Source organism: Brachycentrus maculatus, unplaced genomic scaffold (genome assembly GCF_059751285.1).
Source record: "Brachycentrus maculatus isolate JH-2025_06_01 unplaced genomic scaffold, ASM5975128v1 h1tg000349l, whole genome shotgun sequence".
Classification (NCBI taxonomy): Eukaryota; Metazoa; Arthropoda; class Insecta; order Trichoptera; family Brachycentridae; genus Brachycentrus; species Brachycentrus maculatus.
The window spans coordinates 458,835-474,307 of NW_028281098.1; the positions used below are offsets into that span (position 1 = coordinate 458,835).

Below are 15,473 nucleotides of genomic sequence, written 5' to 3' on the forward strand. Positions count from 1 at the left end.
TTTTAATCTTTTATTTTCGTAAGTCAACAGTAAATTCGGCTTTGCAAAAAATATTTTTTCGGCATCGGTTATTGAGAATGTGCGTAGTAAAAAGTTTTCAATCTTTTAAAGAATGTGCATGCTTCTAAAAATGAAGGTACAGGCAGCGACTCCTCTTCATCAATATCGACCACTTCAGCTATATCTGTCAATCTTGCGTCACACAAGCTGTTGATAGTTTCTATCCCGCACTTTGGAATATTTTCATAGAATGTAAAAATTTTAGAAGAATGTTAAAAAACATTGATAAAATATGTTAATTATGCACCGTAATTTAAACTATGAATATGGTAATATAACTAACTAACTAACTAACCATCACGCCGCTTCCCTACCCCTGTAGGCAGAGAGAATAGAGCGCCACACCACTCTGTCCTTGCAAACATTCTTCGCCTCTTCCACGTTCATGCATCTCCTCATACATACCCGCCGATTGTTACGACTCCTAACCTGACCACTTTCAAGTATTTGGCATACCTGATTGTGCCATGTTTTTCTCGGTCTTCCTCTGCTTCTTTTCCCACTAACATTCGCCTTACAAATTTGTTTTACCGTTCTTTCCTCACTCATTCGTTCTACATGTCCAAACCATCTCAACACACCTTTCTTAATTTTATCGATAATGCTTATCTCAGCTTTGCATTCCTTCCTTATTTCACTATTCGCACATCTATCATACATCGGTATAACTATGAATATGGTAATAACGTAATAGAGAAACAATGGATGCAAACTATTTTTGTATGAAATGAATTTGGGGTAGGAGAAATAAACGACACATCCGGGAAAGCGATTATTCGAGGAATGATAGAGGTTTCACTGTATTTAAAATGTCGATAGTGTAAAGGCAAAGGGTTATCTGTTTAAGTTTGTTCCACAAAATGTCTAAAATAGTGTATTCCATAAGCTGGCAAAAGGATAAAGCTGTAGTTGCAATATTTATTTAGTTTTATTAAGATATGAAAGATATGTGTTATTGAAAATGAGTTATTGAATTTCACAATTTTGTTTTCGCTCTCCTGTAAAATTTGGTCTGAGACAGATATACCCCTTTGCCTTTAGACTACGGATGTGTTTCTTGAAGTGATCACTGTTTTTCTTATCACCATCTGCCAAAAACTTATGCTAAAATATATTAAATCAAAACATTGGTACACAAGAGGCATATATATACCTTAATATAGGGTAAAAACCGCGGTCAAACCACAAGCTGTATACAAAAAAAAAGTGAAAATCATGTTTTCAGGCGTTGCCCAGTATGCGAAATTATTTGTGTTCGGATCTCGCATACAAATAAAAGCGTCTCTACTAAATGTAAAAGCTTTCTAAATCCAATCAAAGATGGCTGCTGTGAACCCAATCGAAGTATTGAATGGGTAACTGAGTAAGTTAACAAAAAAAATCTTTAAAATGTCAATTGGTATATTTTAAAAACATAGTATTTATTAATTTGGGACAATAATGTGATGATTTAAATATATAGCATTCAACATGACTAGTTTCGAGAACTACAGACTTTCTTCTGCTGAAAAACAATATTCAGCTTGATCCTCCTTTTCAATGCAAAACTTTGTTCACCGATGAGGTACATTTTTACATTTTGAGTGTGTCCAAATACTTGTTCGCAAAATCTGGATTATCTCCAATTACATGAGTTATTTTCATATTATTTTTTGACATCTCATCAAAGATGAAGAAGAATATGAAAGTCTGGGCATTTACGGGGCTGACGACCTTTATTTGACTCTTTTACTGACTAATAAAAGAGTTTCTGCTCAATAAAAAAAGCTTCTTTTCATTTCACCAATAGATGTCTCTAGTGAAGTTCTAGTGATTCAAGAATAATGTTTCAAAATTGGTTCATATATATATAACTTCCAAGAATTTGAGTAGTGTGGTTGTCAATAATGGGTAGAATTGGTGAATGTTACACGTGTGTAAAGTGATCAGTTAAACCAGCCTGTGACGGTTGTCAGCTCTGTAAATGCCCAGACTTCCATATTCTTCTTCATCTTTGATGAGATGTCAAAAAATAATAGGTACATTTTTGGTTAAATGGCTATGTCAATAAGCAGATTGCCTAATTCGGAGTGGAGAAAACCCAGAAGCCTTTGTCGAGACGCCCTTACATACATTTAAAGTCACTGTTTGGTGTGCTTTATGGGCAGGTGGAATCATTGGCCCATATTGCTTTAAAGACGATGCCTGCCAGAATGTTACGGTCAATGGAGAGCGCTACAGAACCATGATTACTGACTTCTTCGTACCTCAGTAGAATGGCATTGATGTGACACAGGGTTACAACAAGATGGCGCAACATGTCACATGGCAGGTGCCAACATCAATTTATTGCTATTATTAAAAAAAACAACCTATATATTGATTTATCCGTAGGTTCAATAATCCAGTGTCTGATTAGAATAAATAATAAAAAAAGTTAAAACACAAATTGATGGAGCCATTAAAATATTGCCAGAAGCAAACTAAAATACTATTACACAAACACATTTTTGTAAAAAAAAATCACAAAGACAAGCAACGTATAATTAAATGTACAAATTACTTAAAAACTAATTTTGTTATTTGTTGATACACCACAGTGTAATTTAATTTACTAGTTTACGAAAGTTACATTGACTTTGTCAAATTTATTTTGTGTCAATTTACGATGGTGACATTCCAACTAACAAATGTCACATTCGGCTTGCACATACTGATTTGTCAAGCGTAAGAACCCGGTAACGTCGAAGGCTATATAAACGAGTAAATATATATATAGACTATATAATGTATGATAAAATAACAACTATATAGTTTTTTCCACATATATTTGAAAATATTTTAAATATTTTAATATACATGTGTATATATTTGTAAATATAAAAAAAAATTAACCCTTATCTGCACCTGATGGTGCATAGGGCACTGCATCATGTAAACACAGTGTTTTCTTGATTGTCAACACATGAAGGAAAGGTGATCAGCCCTCCGCTTCAGGTACCTTGAGTAAATTTATATATTAATTTTAAATCAAACACAGATTTTTTGAGCCTACTAAGTTGTATTTTACTAACAAAAACACATAAAAAAATTATATTACGACAATTGTTTCGCCTAGTTATGGCATTATCAAATGAACGTCTTTGTTAATGAAATATAACTTAGTAGACTCAAAAAATCTGTGTTTGATTTAAAATTAATACATAAATTAAAATGGAGTTCTACAAATTAAACGCCAAATCAAGAAATACCTTCAATAAATATTATAGTGAAAAAATCACTTTATAAATATATATTTGTATATATTTTCCACATAAGTATATGTGGAAAAACTATATGGTTTTATTATATAAAATTAAGTTTCGGATATCGCTCACTCCTTTCAAGAACGTCATAAATCAAAAATCGTAAATTTTCAGTTGTGCATGTATTCGAAATGCCCAGAAAAATGTACTATATCCCAGCAAAAGAGGCATATTTTTAACTTAATATTTACCTGCTACAGGGCAGAAAATGTTGTTTTTGCATTTTGAAGAAAATGTAATGTTTAATTATTTTTATAAACAAATTAAACATTTTTCAAATGTGGAAAAAACCTTCAGGTTTTACCTAAAGAGATCTGTAGCACAGTAAAAAGTTCAATAAGTGGCTTGATATTTATTTTTAATACATTGCATTATATTTTTAAACTTTAAAAACGTTCTCCTGAAAAATCAAGTTTTTTGATTTATGACGTTCTTGAAAGGAGTGAGCGATATGTCAGTACAAAACTAATATCTAATAAAAAGTAATTGCATATAAAAACATTTCCCTGTAAGCCAATCTGCACGTTTAGTATTTAGACTATTACTAAAACATCTCGATAATTAGTTACTCCTGAGATGGAAATAGCTTCTTCTTTGCCACATGGCGAGGAAACTTGTGCCCCTTTTGCATTCGAGATATTTGGGAAAACAGTTCGCAACTGGAGTCGCACCAATTCACCGCTTCGTCAGCAATGCCGATGCAACATTCCAAGAGCATCATGCAGTCGCTTTCCGCCCTGTGAGCATCCACGGGGCTCCGACCCAGAATCTCTTCGTACAAATTCGACAATTTGAAACTCTGCCTGCCGTTCAAAGTCAACCGTTTATTTCCGCTGAATCCGGGGGAGAATGATGATAGCTTCCTCTTTTCCGGCGTATTCTCAGGGGAGCTGACTGTCATGATATTTGGCATACTCAAGTCAGGTTCAGAGTGTTGTTTTTCTAGATTTTCTATTAAAACAAGATCCGTTTCGTCAATTTCTACATCCCAATCGCTTTCGGCCTTGTGGATTAATGTCTCGATCAATTTCGGGCGCTCTCTATGTTTCAAAACATATTTGAACATCAGTAAAGAGTCCGCACACATCACGTCTTGTTGGATTTGGATGTTCGTGTCACCAATCTCCGCCCGAAGAATGGGGTAGTCGAAACCGTATCCATTGTGAGTGACGAAACAAACCGGCGCTTGGAGCTGCGTGAGGAAGAACTTGATTCCTCTGACGGAATTGGCGTCAAAAGGACTTTCATTTTCCAGCAGTTCATTTGTCACCCCGGTTATTTTGGAAGCGATCGGGTTTATCGGACGGTTGGGATTGTAGCACTGGACAAATTTATGCATCACTCGAGGGAGATTTCCAGGCTTCGTGCTCAGTAAGCTGTCTCGACTCACGGCGACCATCGCGAGCTCCGTGACCTTGGTGCTGCTGCCGTCTTGCCACGGAAATCCGGTAGTTTCTAAATCCAGGAACACAAACGTTTGAATAATCGCCATCGTCCAATATACCAAACCCAACTTTCGAGAGAATCCTCACAAGATAAACTAGGCAACATACAGGGACTAGTTGTAAAACATTCCAACAGACTGTCGATTTGTTATCATTAACATTTTGCAGTTAAACCAATGTTTTAACACTCTTCAATCAATTATTTACACAATTTTATTGCGAATTTCACCCCCATCCCACTTACAGTAGAACTTCCATTTACAACTGTAAGTTACAGTAGAACCCCTCTTATCAGGACTGGGGATATGTTCAGAACGCAAAAAACTTCAGATTATCAAAGGAAAAAAATGTCAAAAATGACTGTATATATATCTCTTTCTACACCAAAAACACTGCGCAAAACCTGTTATTATTATTGAAAAATATTACACACGCATATAAAAAATTAAAGTCTATGGTAAAAAGCCGGTTTTCGTTCAACAAATTCGGCTCGAGCACTGTCGGGTCAACCGGAGTGGCGGGCAAAGGCCTAGGTTATCTCAGGTTATCAAAGGCCGAGGTTATCTCAGTTTTGCGACCAACGGGTTTTTTTTGAATTTTTCGTGGAATGTCAAAAAAAATACATGACAGCTGACAGGACTTGAGCAAATAAACATAAACAAAGTCATGCTCGTCATACTGTATGGAACAAACGAAGTAGGTACCCCAAGTATAACGAAGCAAATTGACGCATTTATAAAAAAAAACATAATTTTAACCTTTTTCAGGTAATCGTAGTTCAGATGGAAGGTGAGTTAAGTCCTTGGAGGAATTTTTCGAAATGTAGGGGGGAAACGTGCGAGTGGTGAGCAATCTTACTCCAAAACTGAATTAAGAACGCTGAACAATGATCACTCAACGATAACCATTAAAAAATCGGTTTCAAATACGAGATTGTATAATTTACAATTCGAGATAAAAACTTTCGCTCGAGTGATCACCGTTATCAGATGTAACACCGTGTGTGAGGAAACATTTAGTTCTGATTGTACGATACGGAGTCGTAATAATTGTCGGGTGATGCGGAGTCGTATTAATTGTCGGGTGGGTAATGAGGAGATGCATGAATGTAGAAGAGGCGAAGAATGTTTGCAAAGACAGAGTGGTGTGGTATTTGATTCTCTTTGCCTACCCCTGCGGGGAAGCAGCGTGATGGTTAGTTAGTTAATTAGTTAGTTTTATACGATACGTGGTACGATGATAGCACCGCCTTCGCACCCCATCTAGAATTTTATATTTGCTTCATAGAATAGTCCCAAAGTTAAGTACGTGGATAGTATTGTTTCAGATAAGCCATATCAATTACGTATTTTTATTATAAACTGTTTGAAAGCTCGAGAGTTCAGACTGAAATGAAAATTATTAAACTTTTTTTCACTTCACAAAAATAAGGTGACAATGAATACACAGTTTTTATTCATGATGTGTATTTTTTATTAATATTAAAAACAGGCTACAAGGCCTACAACAAGATGAAGAAGAAGAAGAAGATTTTTTTATTTGAAAACTGGAAATATTTCAGTTTCCACGACGCCAGCAACTTAACATCACTCTACTATGATCGCCTGTAGATCGCTAAAAGTAGCAAAACGCAGTCTAATTGTCAAAAATCTATGGTTAAAATATTTTTAATTGCTGATCGCTGTCAAATTTGGTCTTTGCTGTCAAAGTTAGAATTGAAAATTGTAATAACTACGTTAAATTTTTATATTTATTCAGACTGTACCACTGAGTCTGGCCACTGAATAATGGCATCAGCATCTTCAAGCAGCGCGAGAAGTTTATTCGCAGATTCCAAAATTCGTTTAGCAGAAAGGGTGCAAGTCAACGTGAATAATATCGCTTCCCTCACGAGACAAATTCAACGAGGATCAAAAACAAACGAGGTACGTTGGACTTGTTATATCAGCAACAAGATCTCAGTCTTTTTTTTTACTTTTACAGTCTACTATTTTTTATTTTATTAAAAACACATCAAATAAGATTTGTGATAATAGTTTCGCCTTGCTATGGCATTTTAAAACTAATGTAAATGCAAATACCATAACAAGGCGAAACAATTATCACGAATAGTGAAATAAGGAAGGAATGCAAAGGTGTGTTGAGATGGTTTGGACATGTAGAACGAATGAGTGAGGAAAGACGGTAAAACAAATTTATGAGGCGAATGTAATTGGAAAAAGGAGCAGAGGAAGACCGAGAAAAACTTGCTACGATCAGGTATGCCAAATACTTGAAAGCGGTCAGGTTAGGAATCGTAACAATCGGCGGGTATGTATGAGGAGATGCATGAACGTGGAAGAGGCGAGGAATGTTTGCAAAGACAGAATGGTGTGGCATTCTATTCTCTGTGCCTACCCCTGCGGGTACTCTAAAAATCTGTGTTTGATTTTAATATTTGATATGTAGATTAAAATGGAGTTTACAAATTATATGCCAAATCTATTCATGTTTTATTTCTTCTCACCTTAGTCAAGCAGGTACTGTAAAAATTGGAAAATCAAGATATGATTTTTTTACCCCTTTCAAAGTATTAATATGGCCGTACCCAGCTGGCTGTGATTTTTTCAACAAAAATAAATCCTAAAAAAGGAAAAATTTTGTAAACAGATATAAAGAATATTATGAAAAATTACCAAATATATACACTGTGTGGGGTTTGAGCTGCCGTTTACTCAGAAAACACAGTTTAAATATTCACAAAATGTCAGGGTGGCTAACTCGATACAGAAAACACATTTACTTATAAATATAGCGGAATATAACTGTGTTTATAACATATCGCTCACTCCTTTCAAGAACGTCATAAATCAAAAATTGACAATTTTGAGTTGTGTATGTTTTCGGAATGCCCAGAAAATGTACTATATCCCAGCAAAAGCGGCATATTTTAAACTTAATATTTACCCGCTACAGGGCAGAAAATGATGTTTTTGCATTTTGAAGAAAAGGTATTGTTTAATTCTTTTTTTAAATATATCAAATATTTTTCAAATGGAGAAAAAACCTCCAGGTTTTACTTAAAAAGATCTGTTGCGCAATAAAAAGTTCAATAAGTGGCGTGATATTTATTTTTAATACATTGTGTTTTATTTTTAAACTTTAAAAACGTTCTCCTGAAAAATCAAGTTTTTTGATTTATGACGTTCTTGAAAGGAGTGAGCGATATGTTTATTAATTTACAGTGGAACCTCTCATAACGAGTTTAATTCGTTCCAGAATCTTACTCGTTATGCGAAACACTCGTAACAAACAAATAAATGAAAAATACAATAATGCATTCCAGACCGAAAGAAAACTCAAATTTTTTGATATTTTTTTTAACGTTTATTCAAATAAAATTACGTATAAATTGTTAAGGTGTGTTAAAACTTACAATATAATTTAGATTTGAAAAAAAACTAACTAACTAACCATCACACCGCTTCCCCGCAGGGGTAGGCAGAGAGAATAGAACGCCACACCACTCTGTCTTTGCAAACATTCTTCACCTCTTCCACGTTCATGCATTTCCTCATACATACCCGCCGATTATTTCAACTCCTAACCTGACCACTTTCAAGTATTTGGCAAACCTGATCAAGCCAAGTTTTTCTCGGTCTTCCTCTGCTCCTTTTTCTAATTACATTCGCCTCGTAAATTTGTTTTATCGTTCTTTCCTCACTCATTCCTTCCATATGTCCAAACCATCGCATAACCCTTATCCGCACCCAATGGTGCAAGGGCACTGCATCGAATTGACGCAGTGTTATTTTGATCTCTACTTACATGAAGGCAAGGTGATCACTCTTACGCTTCAGGAACCAGCCCAGGGTAATATGAAATAAATATTACAGTGTAAAATCATTTATATTTATTTTCACCCCCCCTGGGAATCGAACCCGGGACCTCCAGCACGGTAGCTAAACACGCTGACCATTACACCACGGAGGCGGACAATTTTTGTAAATTTATGAATAATGCTTATATACAACATTTTGAGTGTGTCCAAATACTTGTTCACAAAATCTGGAGTATCTCCAATTACAGGAGTTATTTTCATATTATTTTTTTGACATCTATTAGATGTCAAAAAAATTATATGAAAATAATCACTTAAACCAGCCTATGACGGTCGTCAGCCCCGTAAATGCCTAGACTTCCATATTCTTCTTCATCTTTGATGAGATGTCAAAAAATAATATGAAAATAACTCCTGTAATTGGAGATAATCCAGATTTTGTGAACAAGTATTTGGACACACTCAAAATGTTGTATATGAATAATGCTCATCTCGGCGTTGCATTTTTAAATGTTGTTTTATCATTTTTAGCTGCTGATACGATCGTCCAGGGAATTTGCGCAAGTTGAACACTGCATGGACAACACGGAGGCCAACCTGAAGAAGATGGAACTGATCGTGATCCATCTCGGCTTCCAAAATGAAAACATGGTCAAGTCGGCACAGCTCTTGGACGAGATCGAGGAGCAGGTGGCGGCCATGAGAAGATGATCGCTTACATTCACCACCCAACGGTGCGTAGGGCACTGCATCCCATCCATGCAGTGTCATATTGATTATTGATTACGCAAAAGAAGGTGATCAGTCGTGCGCTTGAAGTACGAGTCCATAATAATATTTGATTAATATTAGAGTGAAAAGTCACTAATATTTATTGTCCGCCTCCATAGTGTAGTGGTTAGCGTGCTAGGCTACCGTGCTGGAGGTCCCGGGTTTGATTACCAAGAGGGTCAATGGTGCATAGGGCACTGCATCCCAACAATGCAGTGTTATATTGATGATTTATTACGCAAAGGAAGGTGACTAGTCGTTCGTTTTAAGTACAGTGGAACCTCTTATAATGAGTAATTTGCATAAAAATTTGAAAAAGTTGCTCCCTTAACAAGCGTCATTTCGCATAACGAGTTACAGAGAAAGGGCAAGTCCCTTTTTCACATTCACTTGCGAGCCAGGACTTCCGCACCAGTCAAAACAAAAAATGTTGTTTTTCATCTCACCAATAGATGTCTCTAGTGAAGTTCTAGTGATTCAAGAACAATGTTTCAAAAATAATATATATATATATATATATATATATATATATATATATATATATATATATATATATATATATATATATATATACATATACATATACATATACATATACATATACATATATATATATATATATATATATATATATATATATATATATATATATATATATATATATATATATATATATATATATATATATATATATATATATATATATATATATATATATATATATATATATATATATATATATATATATATATATATATATATATATATATATATATATATATATATATATATATATATATATATATATATATATATATATATATATATATATATATATATATATATATATATATATATATATATATATATATATATATATATATATATATATATATATATATATATATATATATATATATATATATATATATATATATATATATATATATATATATATATATATATATATATATATATATATATATATATATATATATATATATATATATATATATATATATATATATATATATATATATATATATATATATATATATATATATATATATATATATATATATATATAACTTCCAAGAATTTGAGTAGTGTGGTTGTCAATAATGGATAGAATTGGTGAATGTTACACGTGTGTAAAGTGATCACTTAAACCAGCCTATGACGGTCGTCAGCCCCGTAAATGCCCAGACTTCCATATTCTTCTTTGATGAGATGTCAAAAAATAATATAAAACAATGTTTTGCTTAACGAGTGAGATTCTGGAACAAATTATGCTTGCTAGGAGAGGTTCCACTGTACTAGTCTGGGATGATATTGAGTCAATATAAGAATGAAAAACAGCTCATTTTTATTTGTACCCCCCTGGGAATTGAACCCGGGACCTCGTGAGCAAAATCATCAGATGCGCTAACCACTACATTACTATATTATTTTTTGACATCTCATCAAAGATGAAGAAGAATATGGAAGTCTGGGCATTTACGGGGCTTACCACCGTCATAGGCTGGTTTAAGCGATCACTTTACACACGTGTAACATTCACCAATTCTACCCATTATTGACAACCACACTACTCAAATTCTTGGAAGTTCTATATATATGAACCAATTTAGAAACCTTGTTCATGAATCACTAGAACTTCACTAGAGACATCTATTGGTGAGATGTAAAGAAGCTTTTTACTAAGCAGAAACTCTTACATTAGTATGTGAGATCCGAATCCTGGATTATAATCACACACATGAGAAACGCCAGAAAATACCATTTTCATTTTTATTATTAAGCTTATAATTTGACCAGATAATTTATTTACAACATTTTGAGTGTGTCCAAATACTTGTTCACAAAATCTGGATTATCTCCAATTACAGGAGTTATTTTCATATTATTTTTTGACATCTCATCAAAGATGAAGAAGAATTTCCATATTCTTCTTCATCTTTGATGAGATGTGAAAAAATAATATGAAAATAGCTCCTGTAATTGGAGATAATCCAGATTTTGTGAACAAGTATTTGGACACACTCAAAATGTTGCACTACATTACTATTTTTTACGAATTATAAAACAGTTATCATATGCATATTTTTTCCAAAGAAGAATTTTAGTTTTGTTTTATTTTACAGATTCAAAGTGGATTTAAGAAAATGGAATGAATTACACATTTTTTCTTAGAAATTGGCAGTGCCAATGGACCAATCTCTCACACACACGTGGGTGTGGCTTCTCTACTCTTTTTCGCTTTTAAAATACAAAAATAAAACAGTATTCATAACATATATGTGGAATTATTTAATTGGCTTTTATCATTGTCAATCTAACTATTTTTTCATATTTTTTTTTGGTCTTCTTCTTTCCATGTTCGCTCCCTAGGTGGAGCATATGGCCACCACGAGACGTCTCCAAGTCATTCTGTCACGCGCCATCTCCTTGGCTTCCTCCCAGGTCAGTCCGGCGTCTCGAAGTTCCGCTGAGTATAGTTGGTGAATGGTCGTCAGCGGCTTTTCGGGGCGCCGGAATCCTCGGGGTTGGAAGAAGAGACACGAGGGGTTGATGCTCTCAGGTGGCATTCTGAGGACATGTCCCAACCATATTTTTTTTTGTAGACTACGAAAAAGCTTTCGACAGCCCGCATTTTTTTTATGTACAAGCTGTATAATTCCAAATCAATTGAAAAATAATATATGGTCGGCAACGCAAATGAGCTCCAAAGAGCAAGAGCAGGGAGACAGTTGCTGACTGATATCGAGGTCCGGAAGGTGTCCTATCTGGGGCATGTGCTGAGAGGAGACAAGTACGAGCTATTGCACCTAATGGAGGGTTTACACCTAATTTGGGGAGAGTAAAAGAAAAAAATATGAATTTTCTTATACAAAAATTATATTTGCATATTAAATCATGTATGTATAGATTCAATTATGAAAGTAGTGAATAGTTTTTGTTTTAAGTAATAAAAGTTAATAATAAAATGTGACTTTAAATAAAATACAAATTTACATAGTTTTATTTTTTCATTAAATACATAAGATATAAATTTAAACGTAAATTTATTTATATAATATAACAAAGCAATGTTCATAACAATTGTTCTTAAAATAACAATAGGGTCTTTACGCAACATTTTAAATATTTAGTCTAATGACGTTACTAAAAAACATGTTAAAATTTTCCGTTTAAAAAAATAAGAAAATTACTTCTAACCCTTATCCGTACCCAATGGTGCATAGGGCACTGTATTGTATTGGCGCAGAATTATCTTGATTGTTACTTACATGAAGGCAAGGCGATCACTCCTGCGCTTCAGGTAAAAGTATAGGGTAATATTAAATAAATATCAGAGTGTCAGTAAATTCACTAATTTATTTTCACCCCCTCTGGGAATCGAACCCGGCACCTCCAGCAGGGTAGCTAAACACGCTAACCATTACACCACGGAGGCGGACTAAAGTCCTCCAACAAAATTTATGGTATGTACAATTGCACGGAATAAACAACAGTTGCTAAGTCACGGATTTTGTAGTGCGCAAAATTTGTAGGTAATTTGAAATATCTGTATTTTACATGCATTTGGGAAATTCATTTAGCATAGTATTATTTTTAAATATAGGTACCACTAATAGTGTGTTATGGTATATTTAAAAATACATTTTTTTGAGTAAATTGATTTCTTTTTTAATATGTGTGAAAAGACCCTATTACGAAGAAAAAACAAATTATCTAAAAGGTAATATTAATTAACAGAATAAAAGAGAAAATGCAAAAAAAGTTTCACTCAATTATCTTAAATATATTTTTATGTATACTATAAATATAAAGATTATGATAATGTCTAAAATTCCCCTCCATTCTGGACTCATCCGCATCCGGACAGCCCTTAGGGCATCACAGCGGATCCATGCAGCGTTAGCTTGGTAGTGGGATGAAGATGACGCAAGTCAAGGACATTACGTGTATATATATACATAGGGAAGGAAAGGGGTGAGAGGGTCGGAGAATAGAAGCAATGTCTAAGGCACTCAGGGTTGCATAACCGTACTCATAACAGATTGTGTAATGTGTACACAGCTAATTTGTACGAGTCCCTTGAGGAAAAATGCGGGTGAAATGGGAAGAGCAGCAATCACTACGGCACTCGGGGTTGCGTACCCTCACTCGTTCCGTAAATTGTACACCGCTAAGGAACTGGAGTGGTGTGGGAGATTTTTTTTCAACACGTAGATGCCAAGGCTACCAAATAAGGGAGAGCTTCTACAGATTGGCTCTCTTGTTGACTTCCGAGGAGGCTTGTCCTTAGATGTGGTGTTCGGAGGGGCGGAAAGTCATCACCCACCGCGGAAACATAACCTCAACCAGATGACATTTAATGGCAAACATTAATTTATGATCGATAATCCTGAAATTAGCCAGGACATTGGTCTGTATGTTCCCGATAGTTACCTAAGACAGCGTCGGCATAGATTGTTTCACATTCCTATACACGGGACCAACCTGCCGATGGTTATGCCTGTAGGAAGAGCTACCGCTATGTTGAACAATATCACATTGGATATTGATCTGTTCCATGTGTCTGAAGGAGTTTTCCAAAGCGGGATTCTTCTACACCTTTAGCAATAGTTCTTGCATATATTTTTATTTTGATGTATATGATTGAATTTTTTCATAGTTTGTAATGTATTTATTTATTGAAATAAATAAATTGAAAAATTGAAATTGAATTTCTAGTGTTATCAGCCAGCAGTCAATTATTTTTAAATTAAATTGATCCACCGTGGTGTTAAAAGCCGAAGACTTGATGGACACATCCGATTTTGGTGACAAAAACACCCTCTAATACATGGTGGATAACTAAAAATTAAGTTAGTTAAAAAAATATTAATACTTGAAAAAAAAATATTGTATGAATTCTTCTTCTTTACGAGCCCACTGCTGGATATAGGCCTCTTCCCCTTTTTTACATTTACTCCGGTCGGTTGCTGCTTGCAGCCAGTTTCTACCCCCCACAGCGACTATATCGTCAGACCATCTCTTTTGGGGTCTTCTGACACCTCTTTTGCTCTCCCAAGGTCTCCATCATAGAATTCTTGGGGTCCATCTTGTGGGGTCTTATCTCGCTATATGTCCTGCCCGCTGCCATTTGAGTTTTGCCACGCGATCCATGATGTCTCTACTTTGGTTTTTTTCCTGGTATATTCATAATTATATTATTTTTTGACATCTCATCAAAAATGACGAAGAATATGGAAGTCTGGGCATTTACGGGGCTGACGACCGTCATACGCTGGTTTAAGTGATCACTTTACACGCGTGTAACATTCACCAATTCTACCCATTATTGACAACCACATTACTCAAATTCTTGGAAGTTCTACATGTATGAACCAATTCAGAAACATTGTCATTGATTCACTAGAACTTCACTAGAGACATCTATTGGTGAGATGAAAAGAAGCTTTTTTATTGAGCAGAAACTCTTGTATCAGTATGTGAAGTCCGAATCCTGGATTATAATCACACACATGAGAAACGCCAGAAAATATCATATTTAATTTTTATTATTCAAGCTATAATTTGACCAGATAATTTATTTACTTACGTATTTACTTACTGTAAATAAATTATTCATATTTAATTTAATCCCTCAGGCTATACCAAGCATGGATCTTTCCACGGATCGCTGTGTGCACTTCTGCATTTCTCTTTGTCAGAGCCATAGTCTCTAGTGCATATGCGCTCATTGGCAGTATGCAGGATTCATAAACTTTTCTTTTTAAACAGGTCGGAACCTCTTTATTTCGTAGAATCTGTTTCAAGTTTTCCAAAAGCCTATGAATACTAAAAAATGTTCATTTTTCACAAGGGAGTCAAATATGAATGTCTTCTTTTATATATTAAATGTTAAATGATGTTAATATTATTAATATGATAGTCAAAAATCAATGACTAACCAATCAGCTCAAGGGATCAATAACTAACCCATCTTTCCCTTTATTAATCTTAATACAAATATACAATTACAAAATACATCTTTAAGATAAAAACAAAATGCTAACGCTCGATAGTTCACAAAAAGTAATG

The 15,473-nt window shown here is 34.3% G+C and overlaps 1 protein-coding gene across 1 annotated transcript; it reads left to right on the forward strand.

The window, feature by feature from the left end:
- The first annotated feature begins 6,443 nt into the window (after positions 1 to 6,443).
- LOC148303766 (BLOC-1-related complex subunit 7-like) lies at positions 6,444 to 12,390 on the forward strand. Its single transcript, XM_088269404.1, has 3 exons — positions 6,444 to 6,714; positions 9,141 to 9,343; positions 11,525 to 12,390. The coding sequence occupies exons 1-2, from the start codon at positions 6,577 to 6,579 to the stop codon at positions 9,318 to 9,320; spliced, it is 318 nt and encodes a 105-aa protein (XP_088125530.1). The 5' UTR covers positions 6,444 to 6,576; the 3' UTR covers positions 9,321 to 9,343; positions 11,525 to 12,390.
- Positions 12,391 to 15,473: the final 3,083 nt, after the last annotated feature.

Excerpts from the sequence above, each read along its gene's own strand:
- LOC148303766 (XM_088269404.1), top strand. The coding sequence starts at position 6,577 with ATGGCATCAGCATCTTCAAGCAGCGCGAGAAGTTTATTCGCAGATTCC. Across the intron at positions 6,715-9,140 it reads GAGGATCAAAAACAAACGAG|CTGCTGATACGATCGTCCAG; the intron begins GTACGTTGGACT and ends TATCATTTTTAG.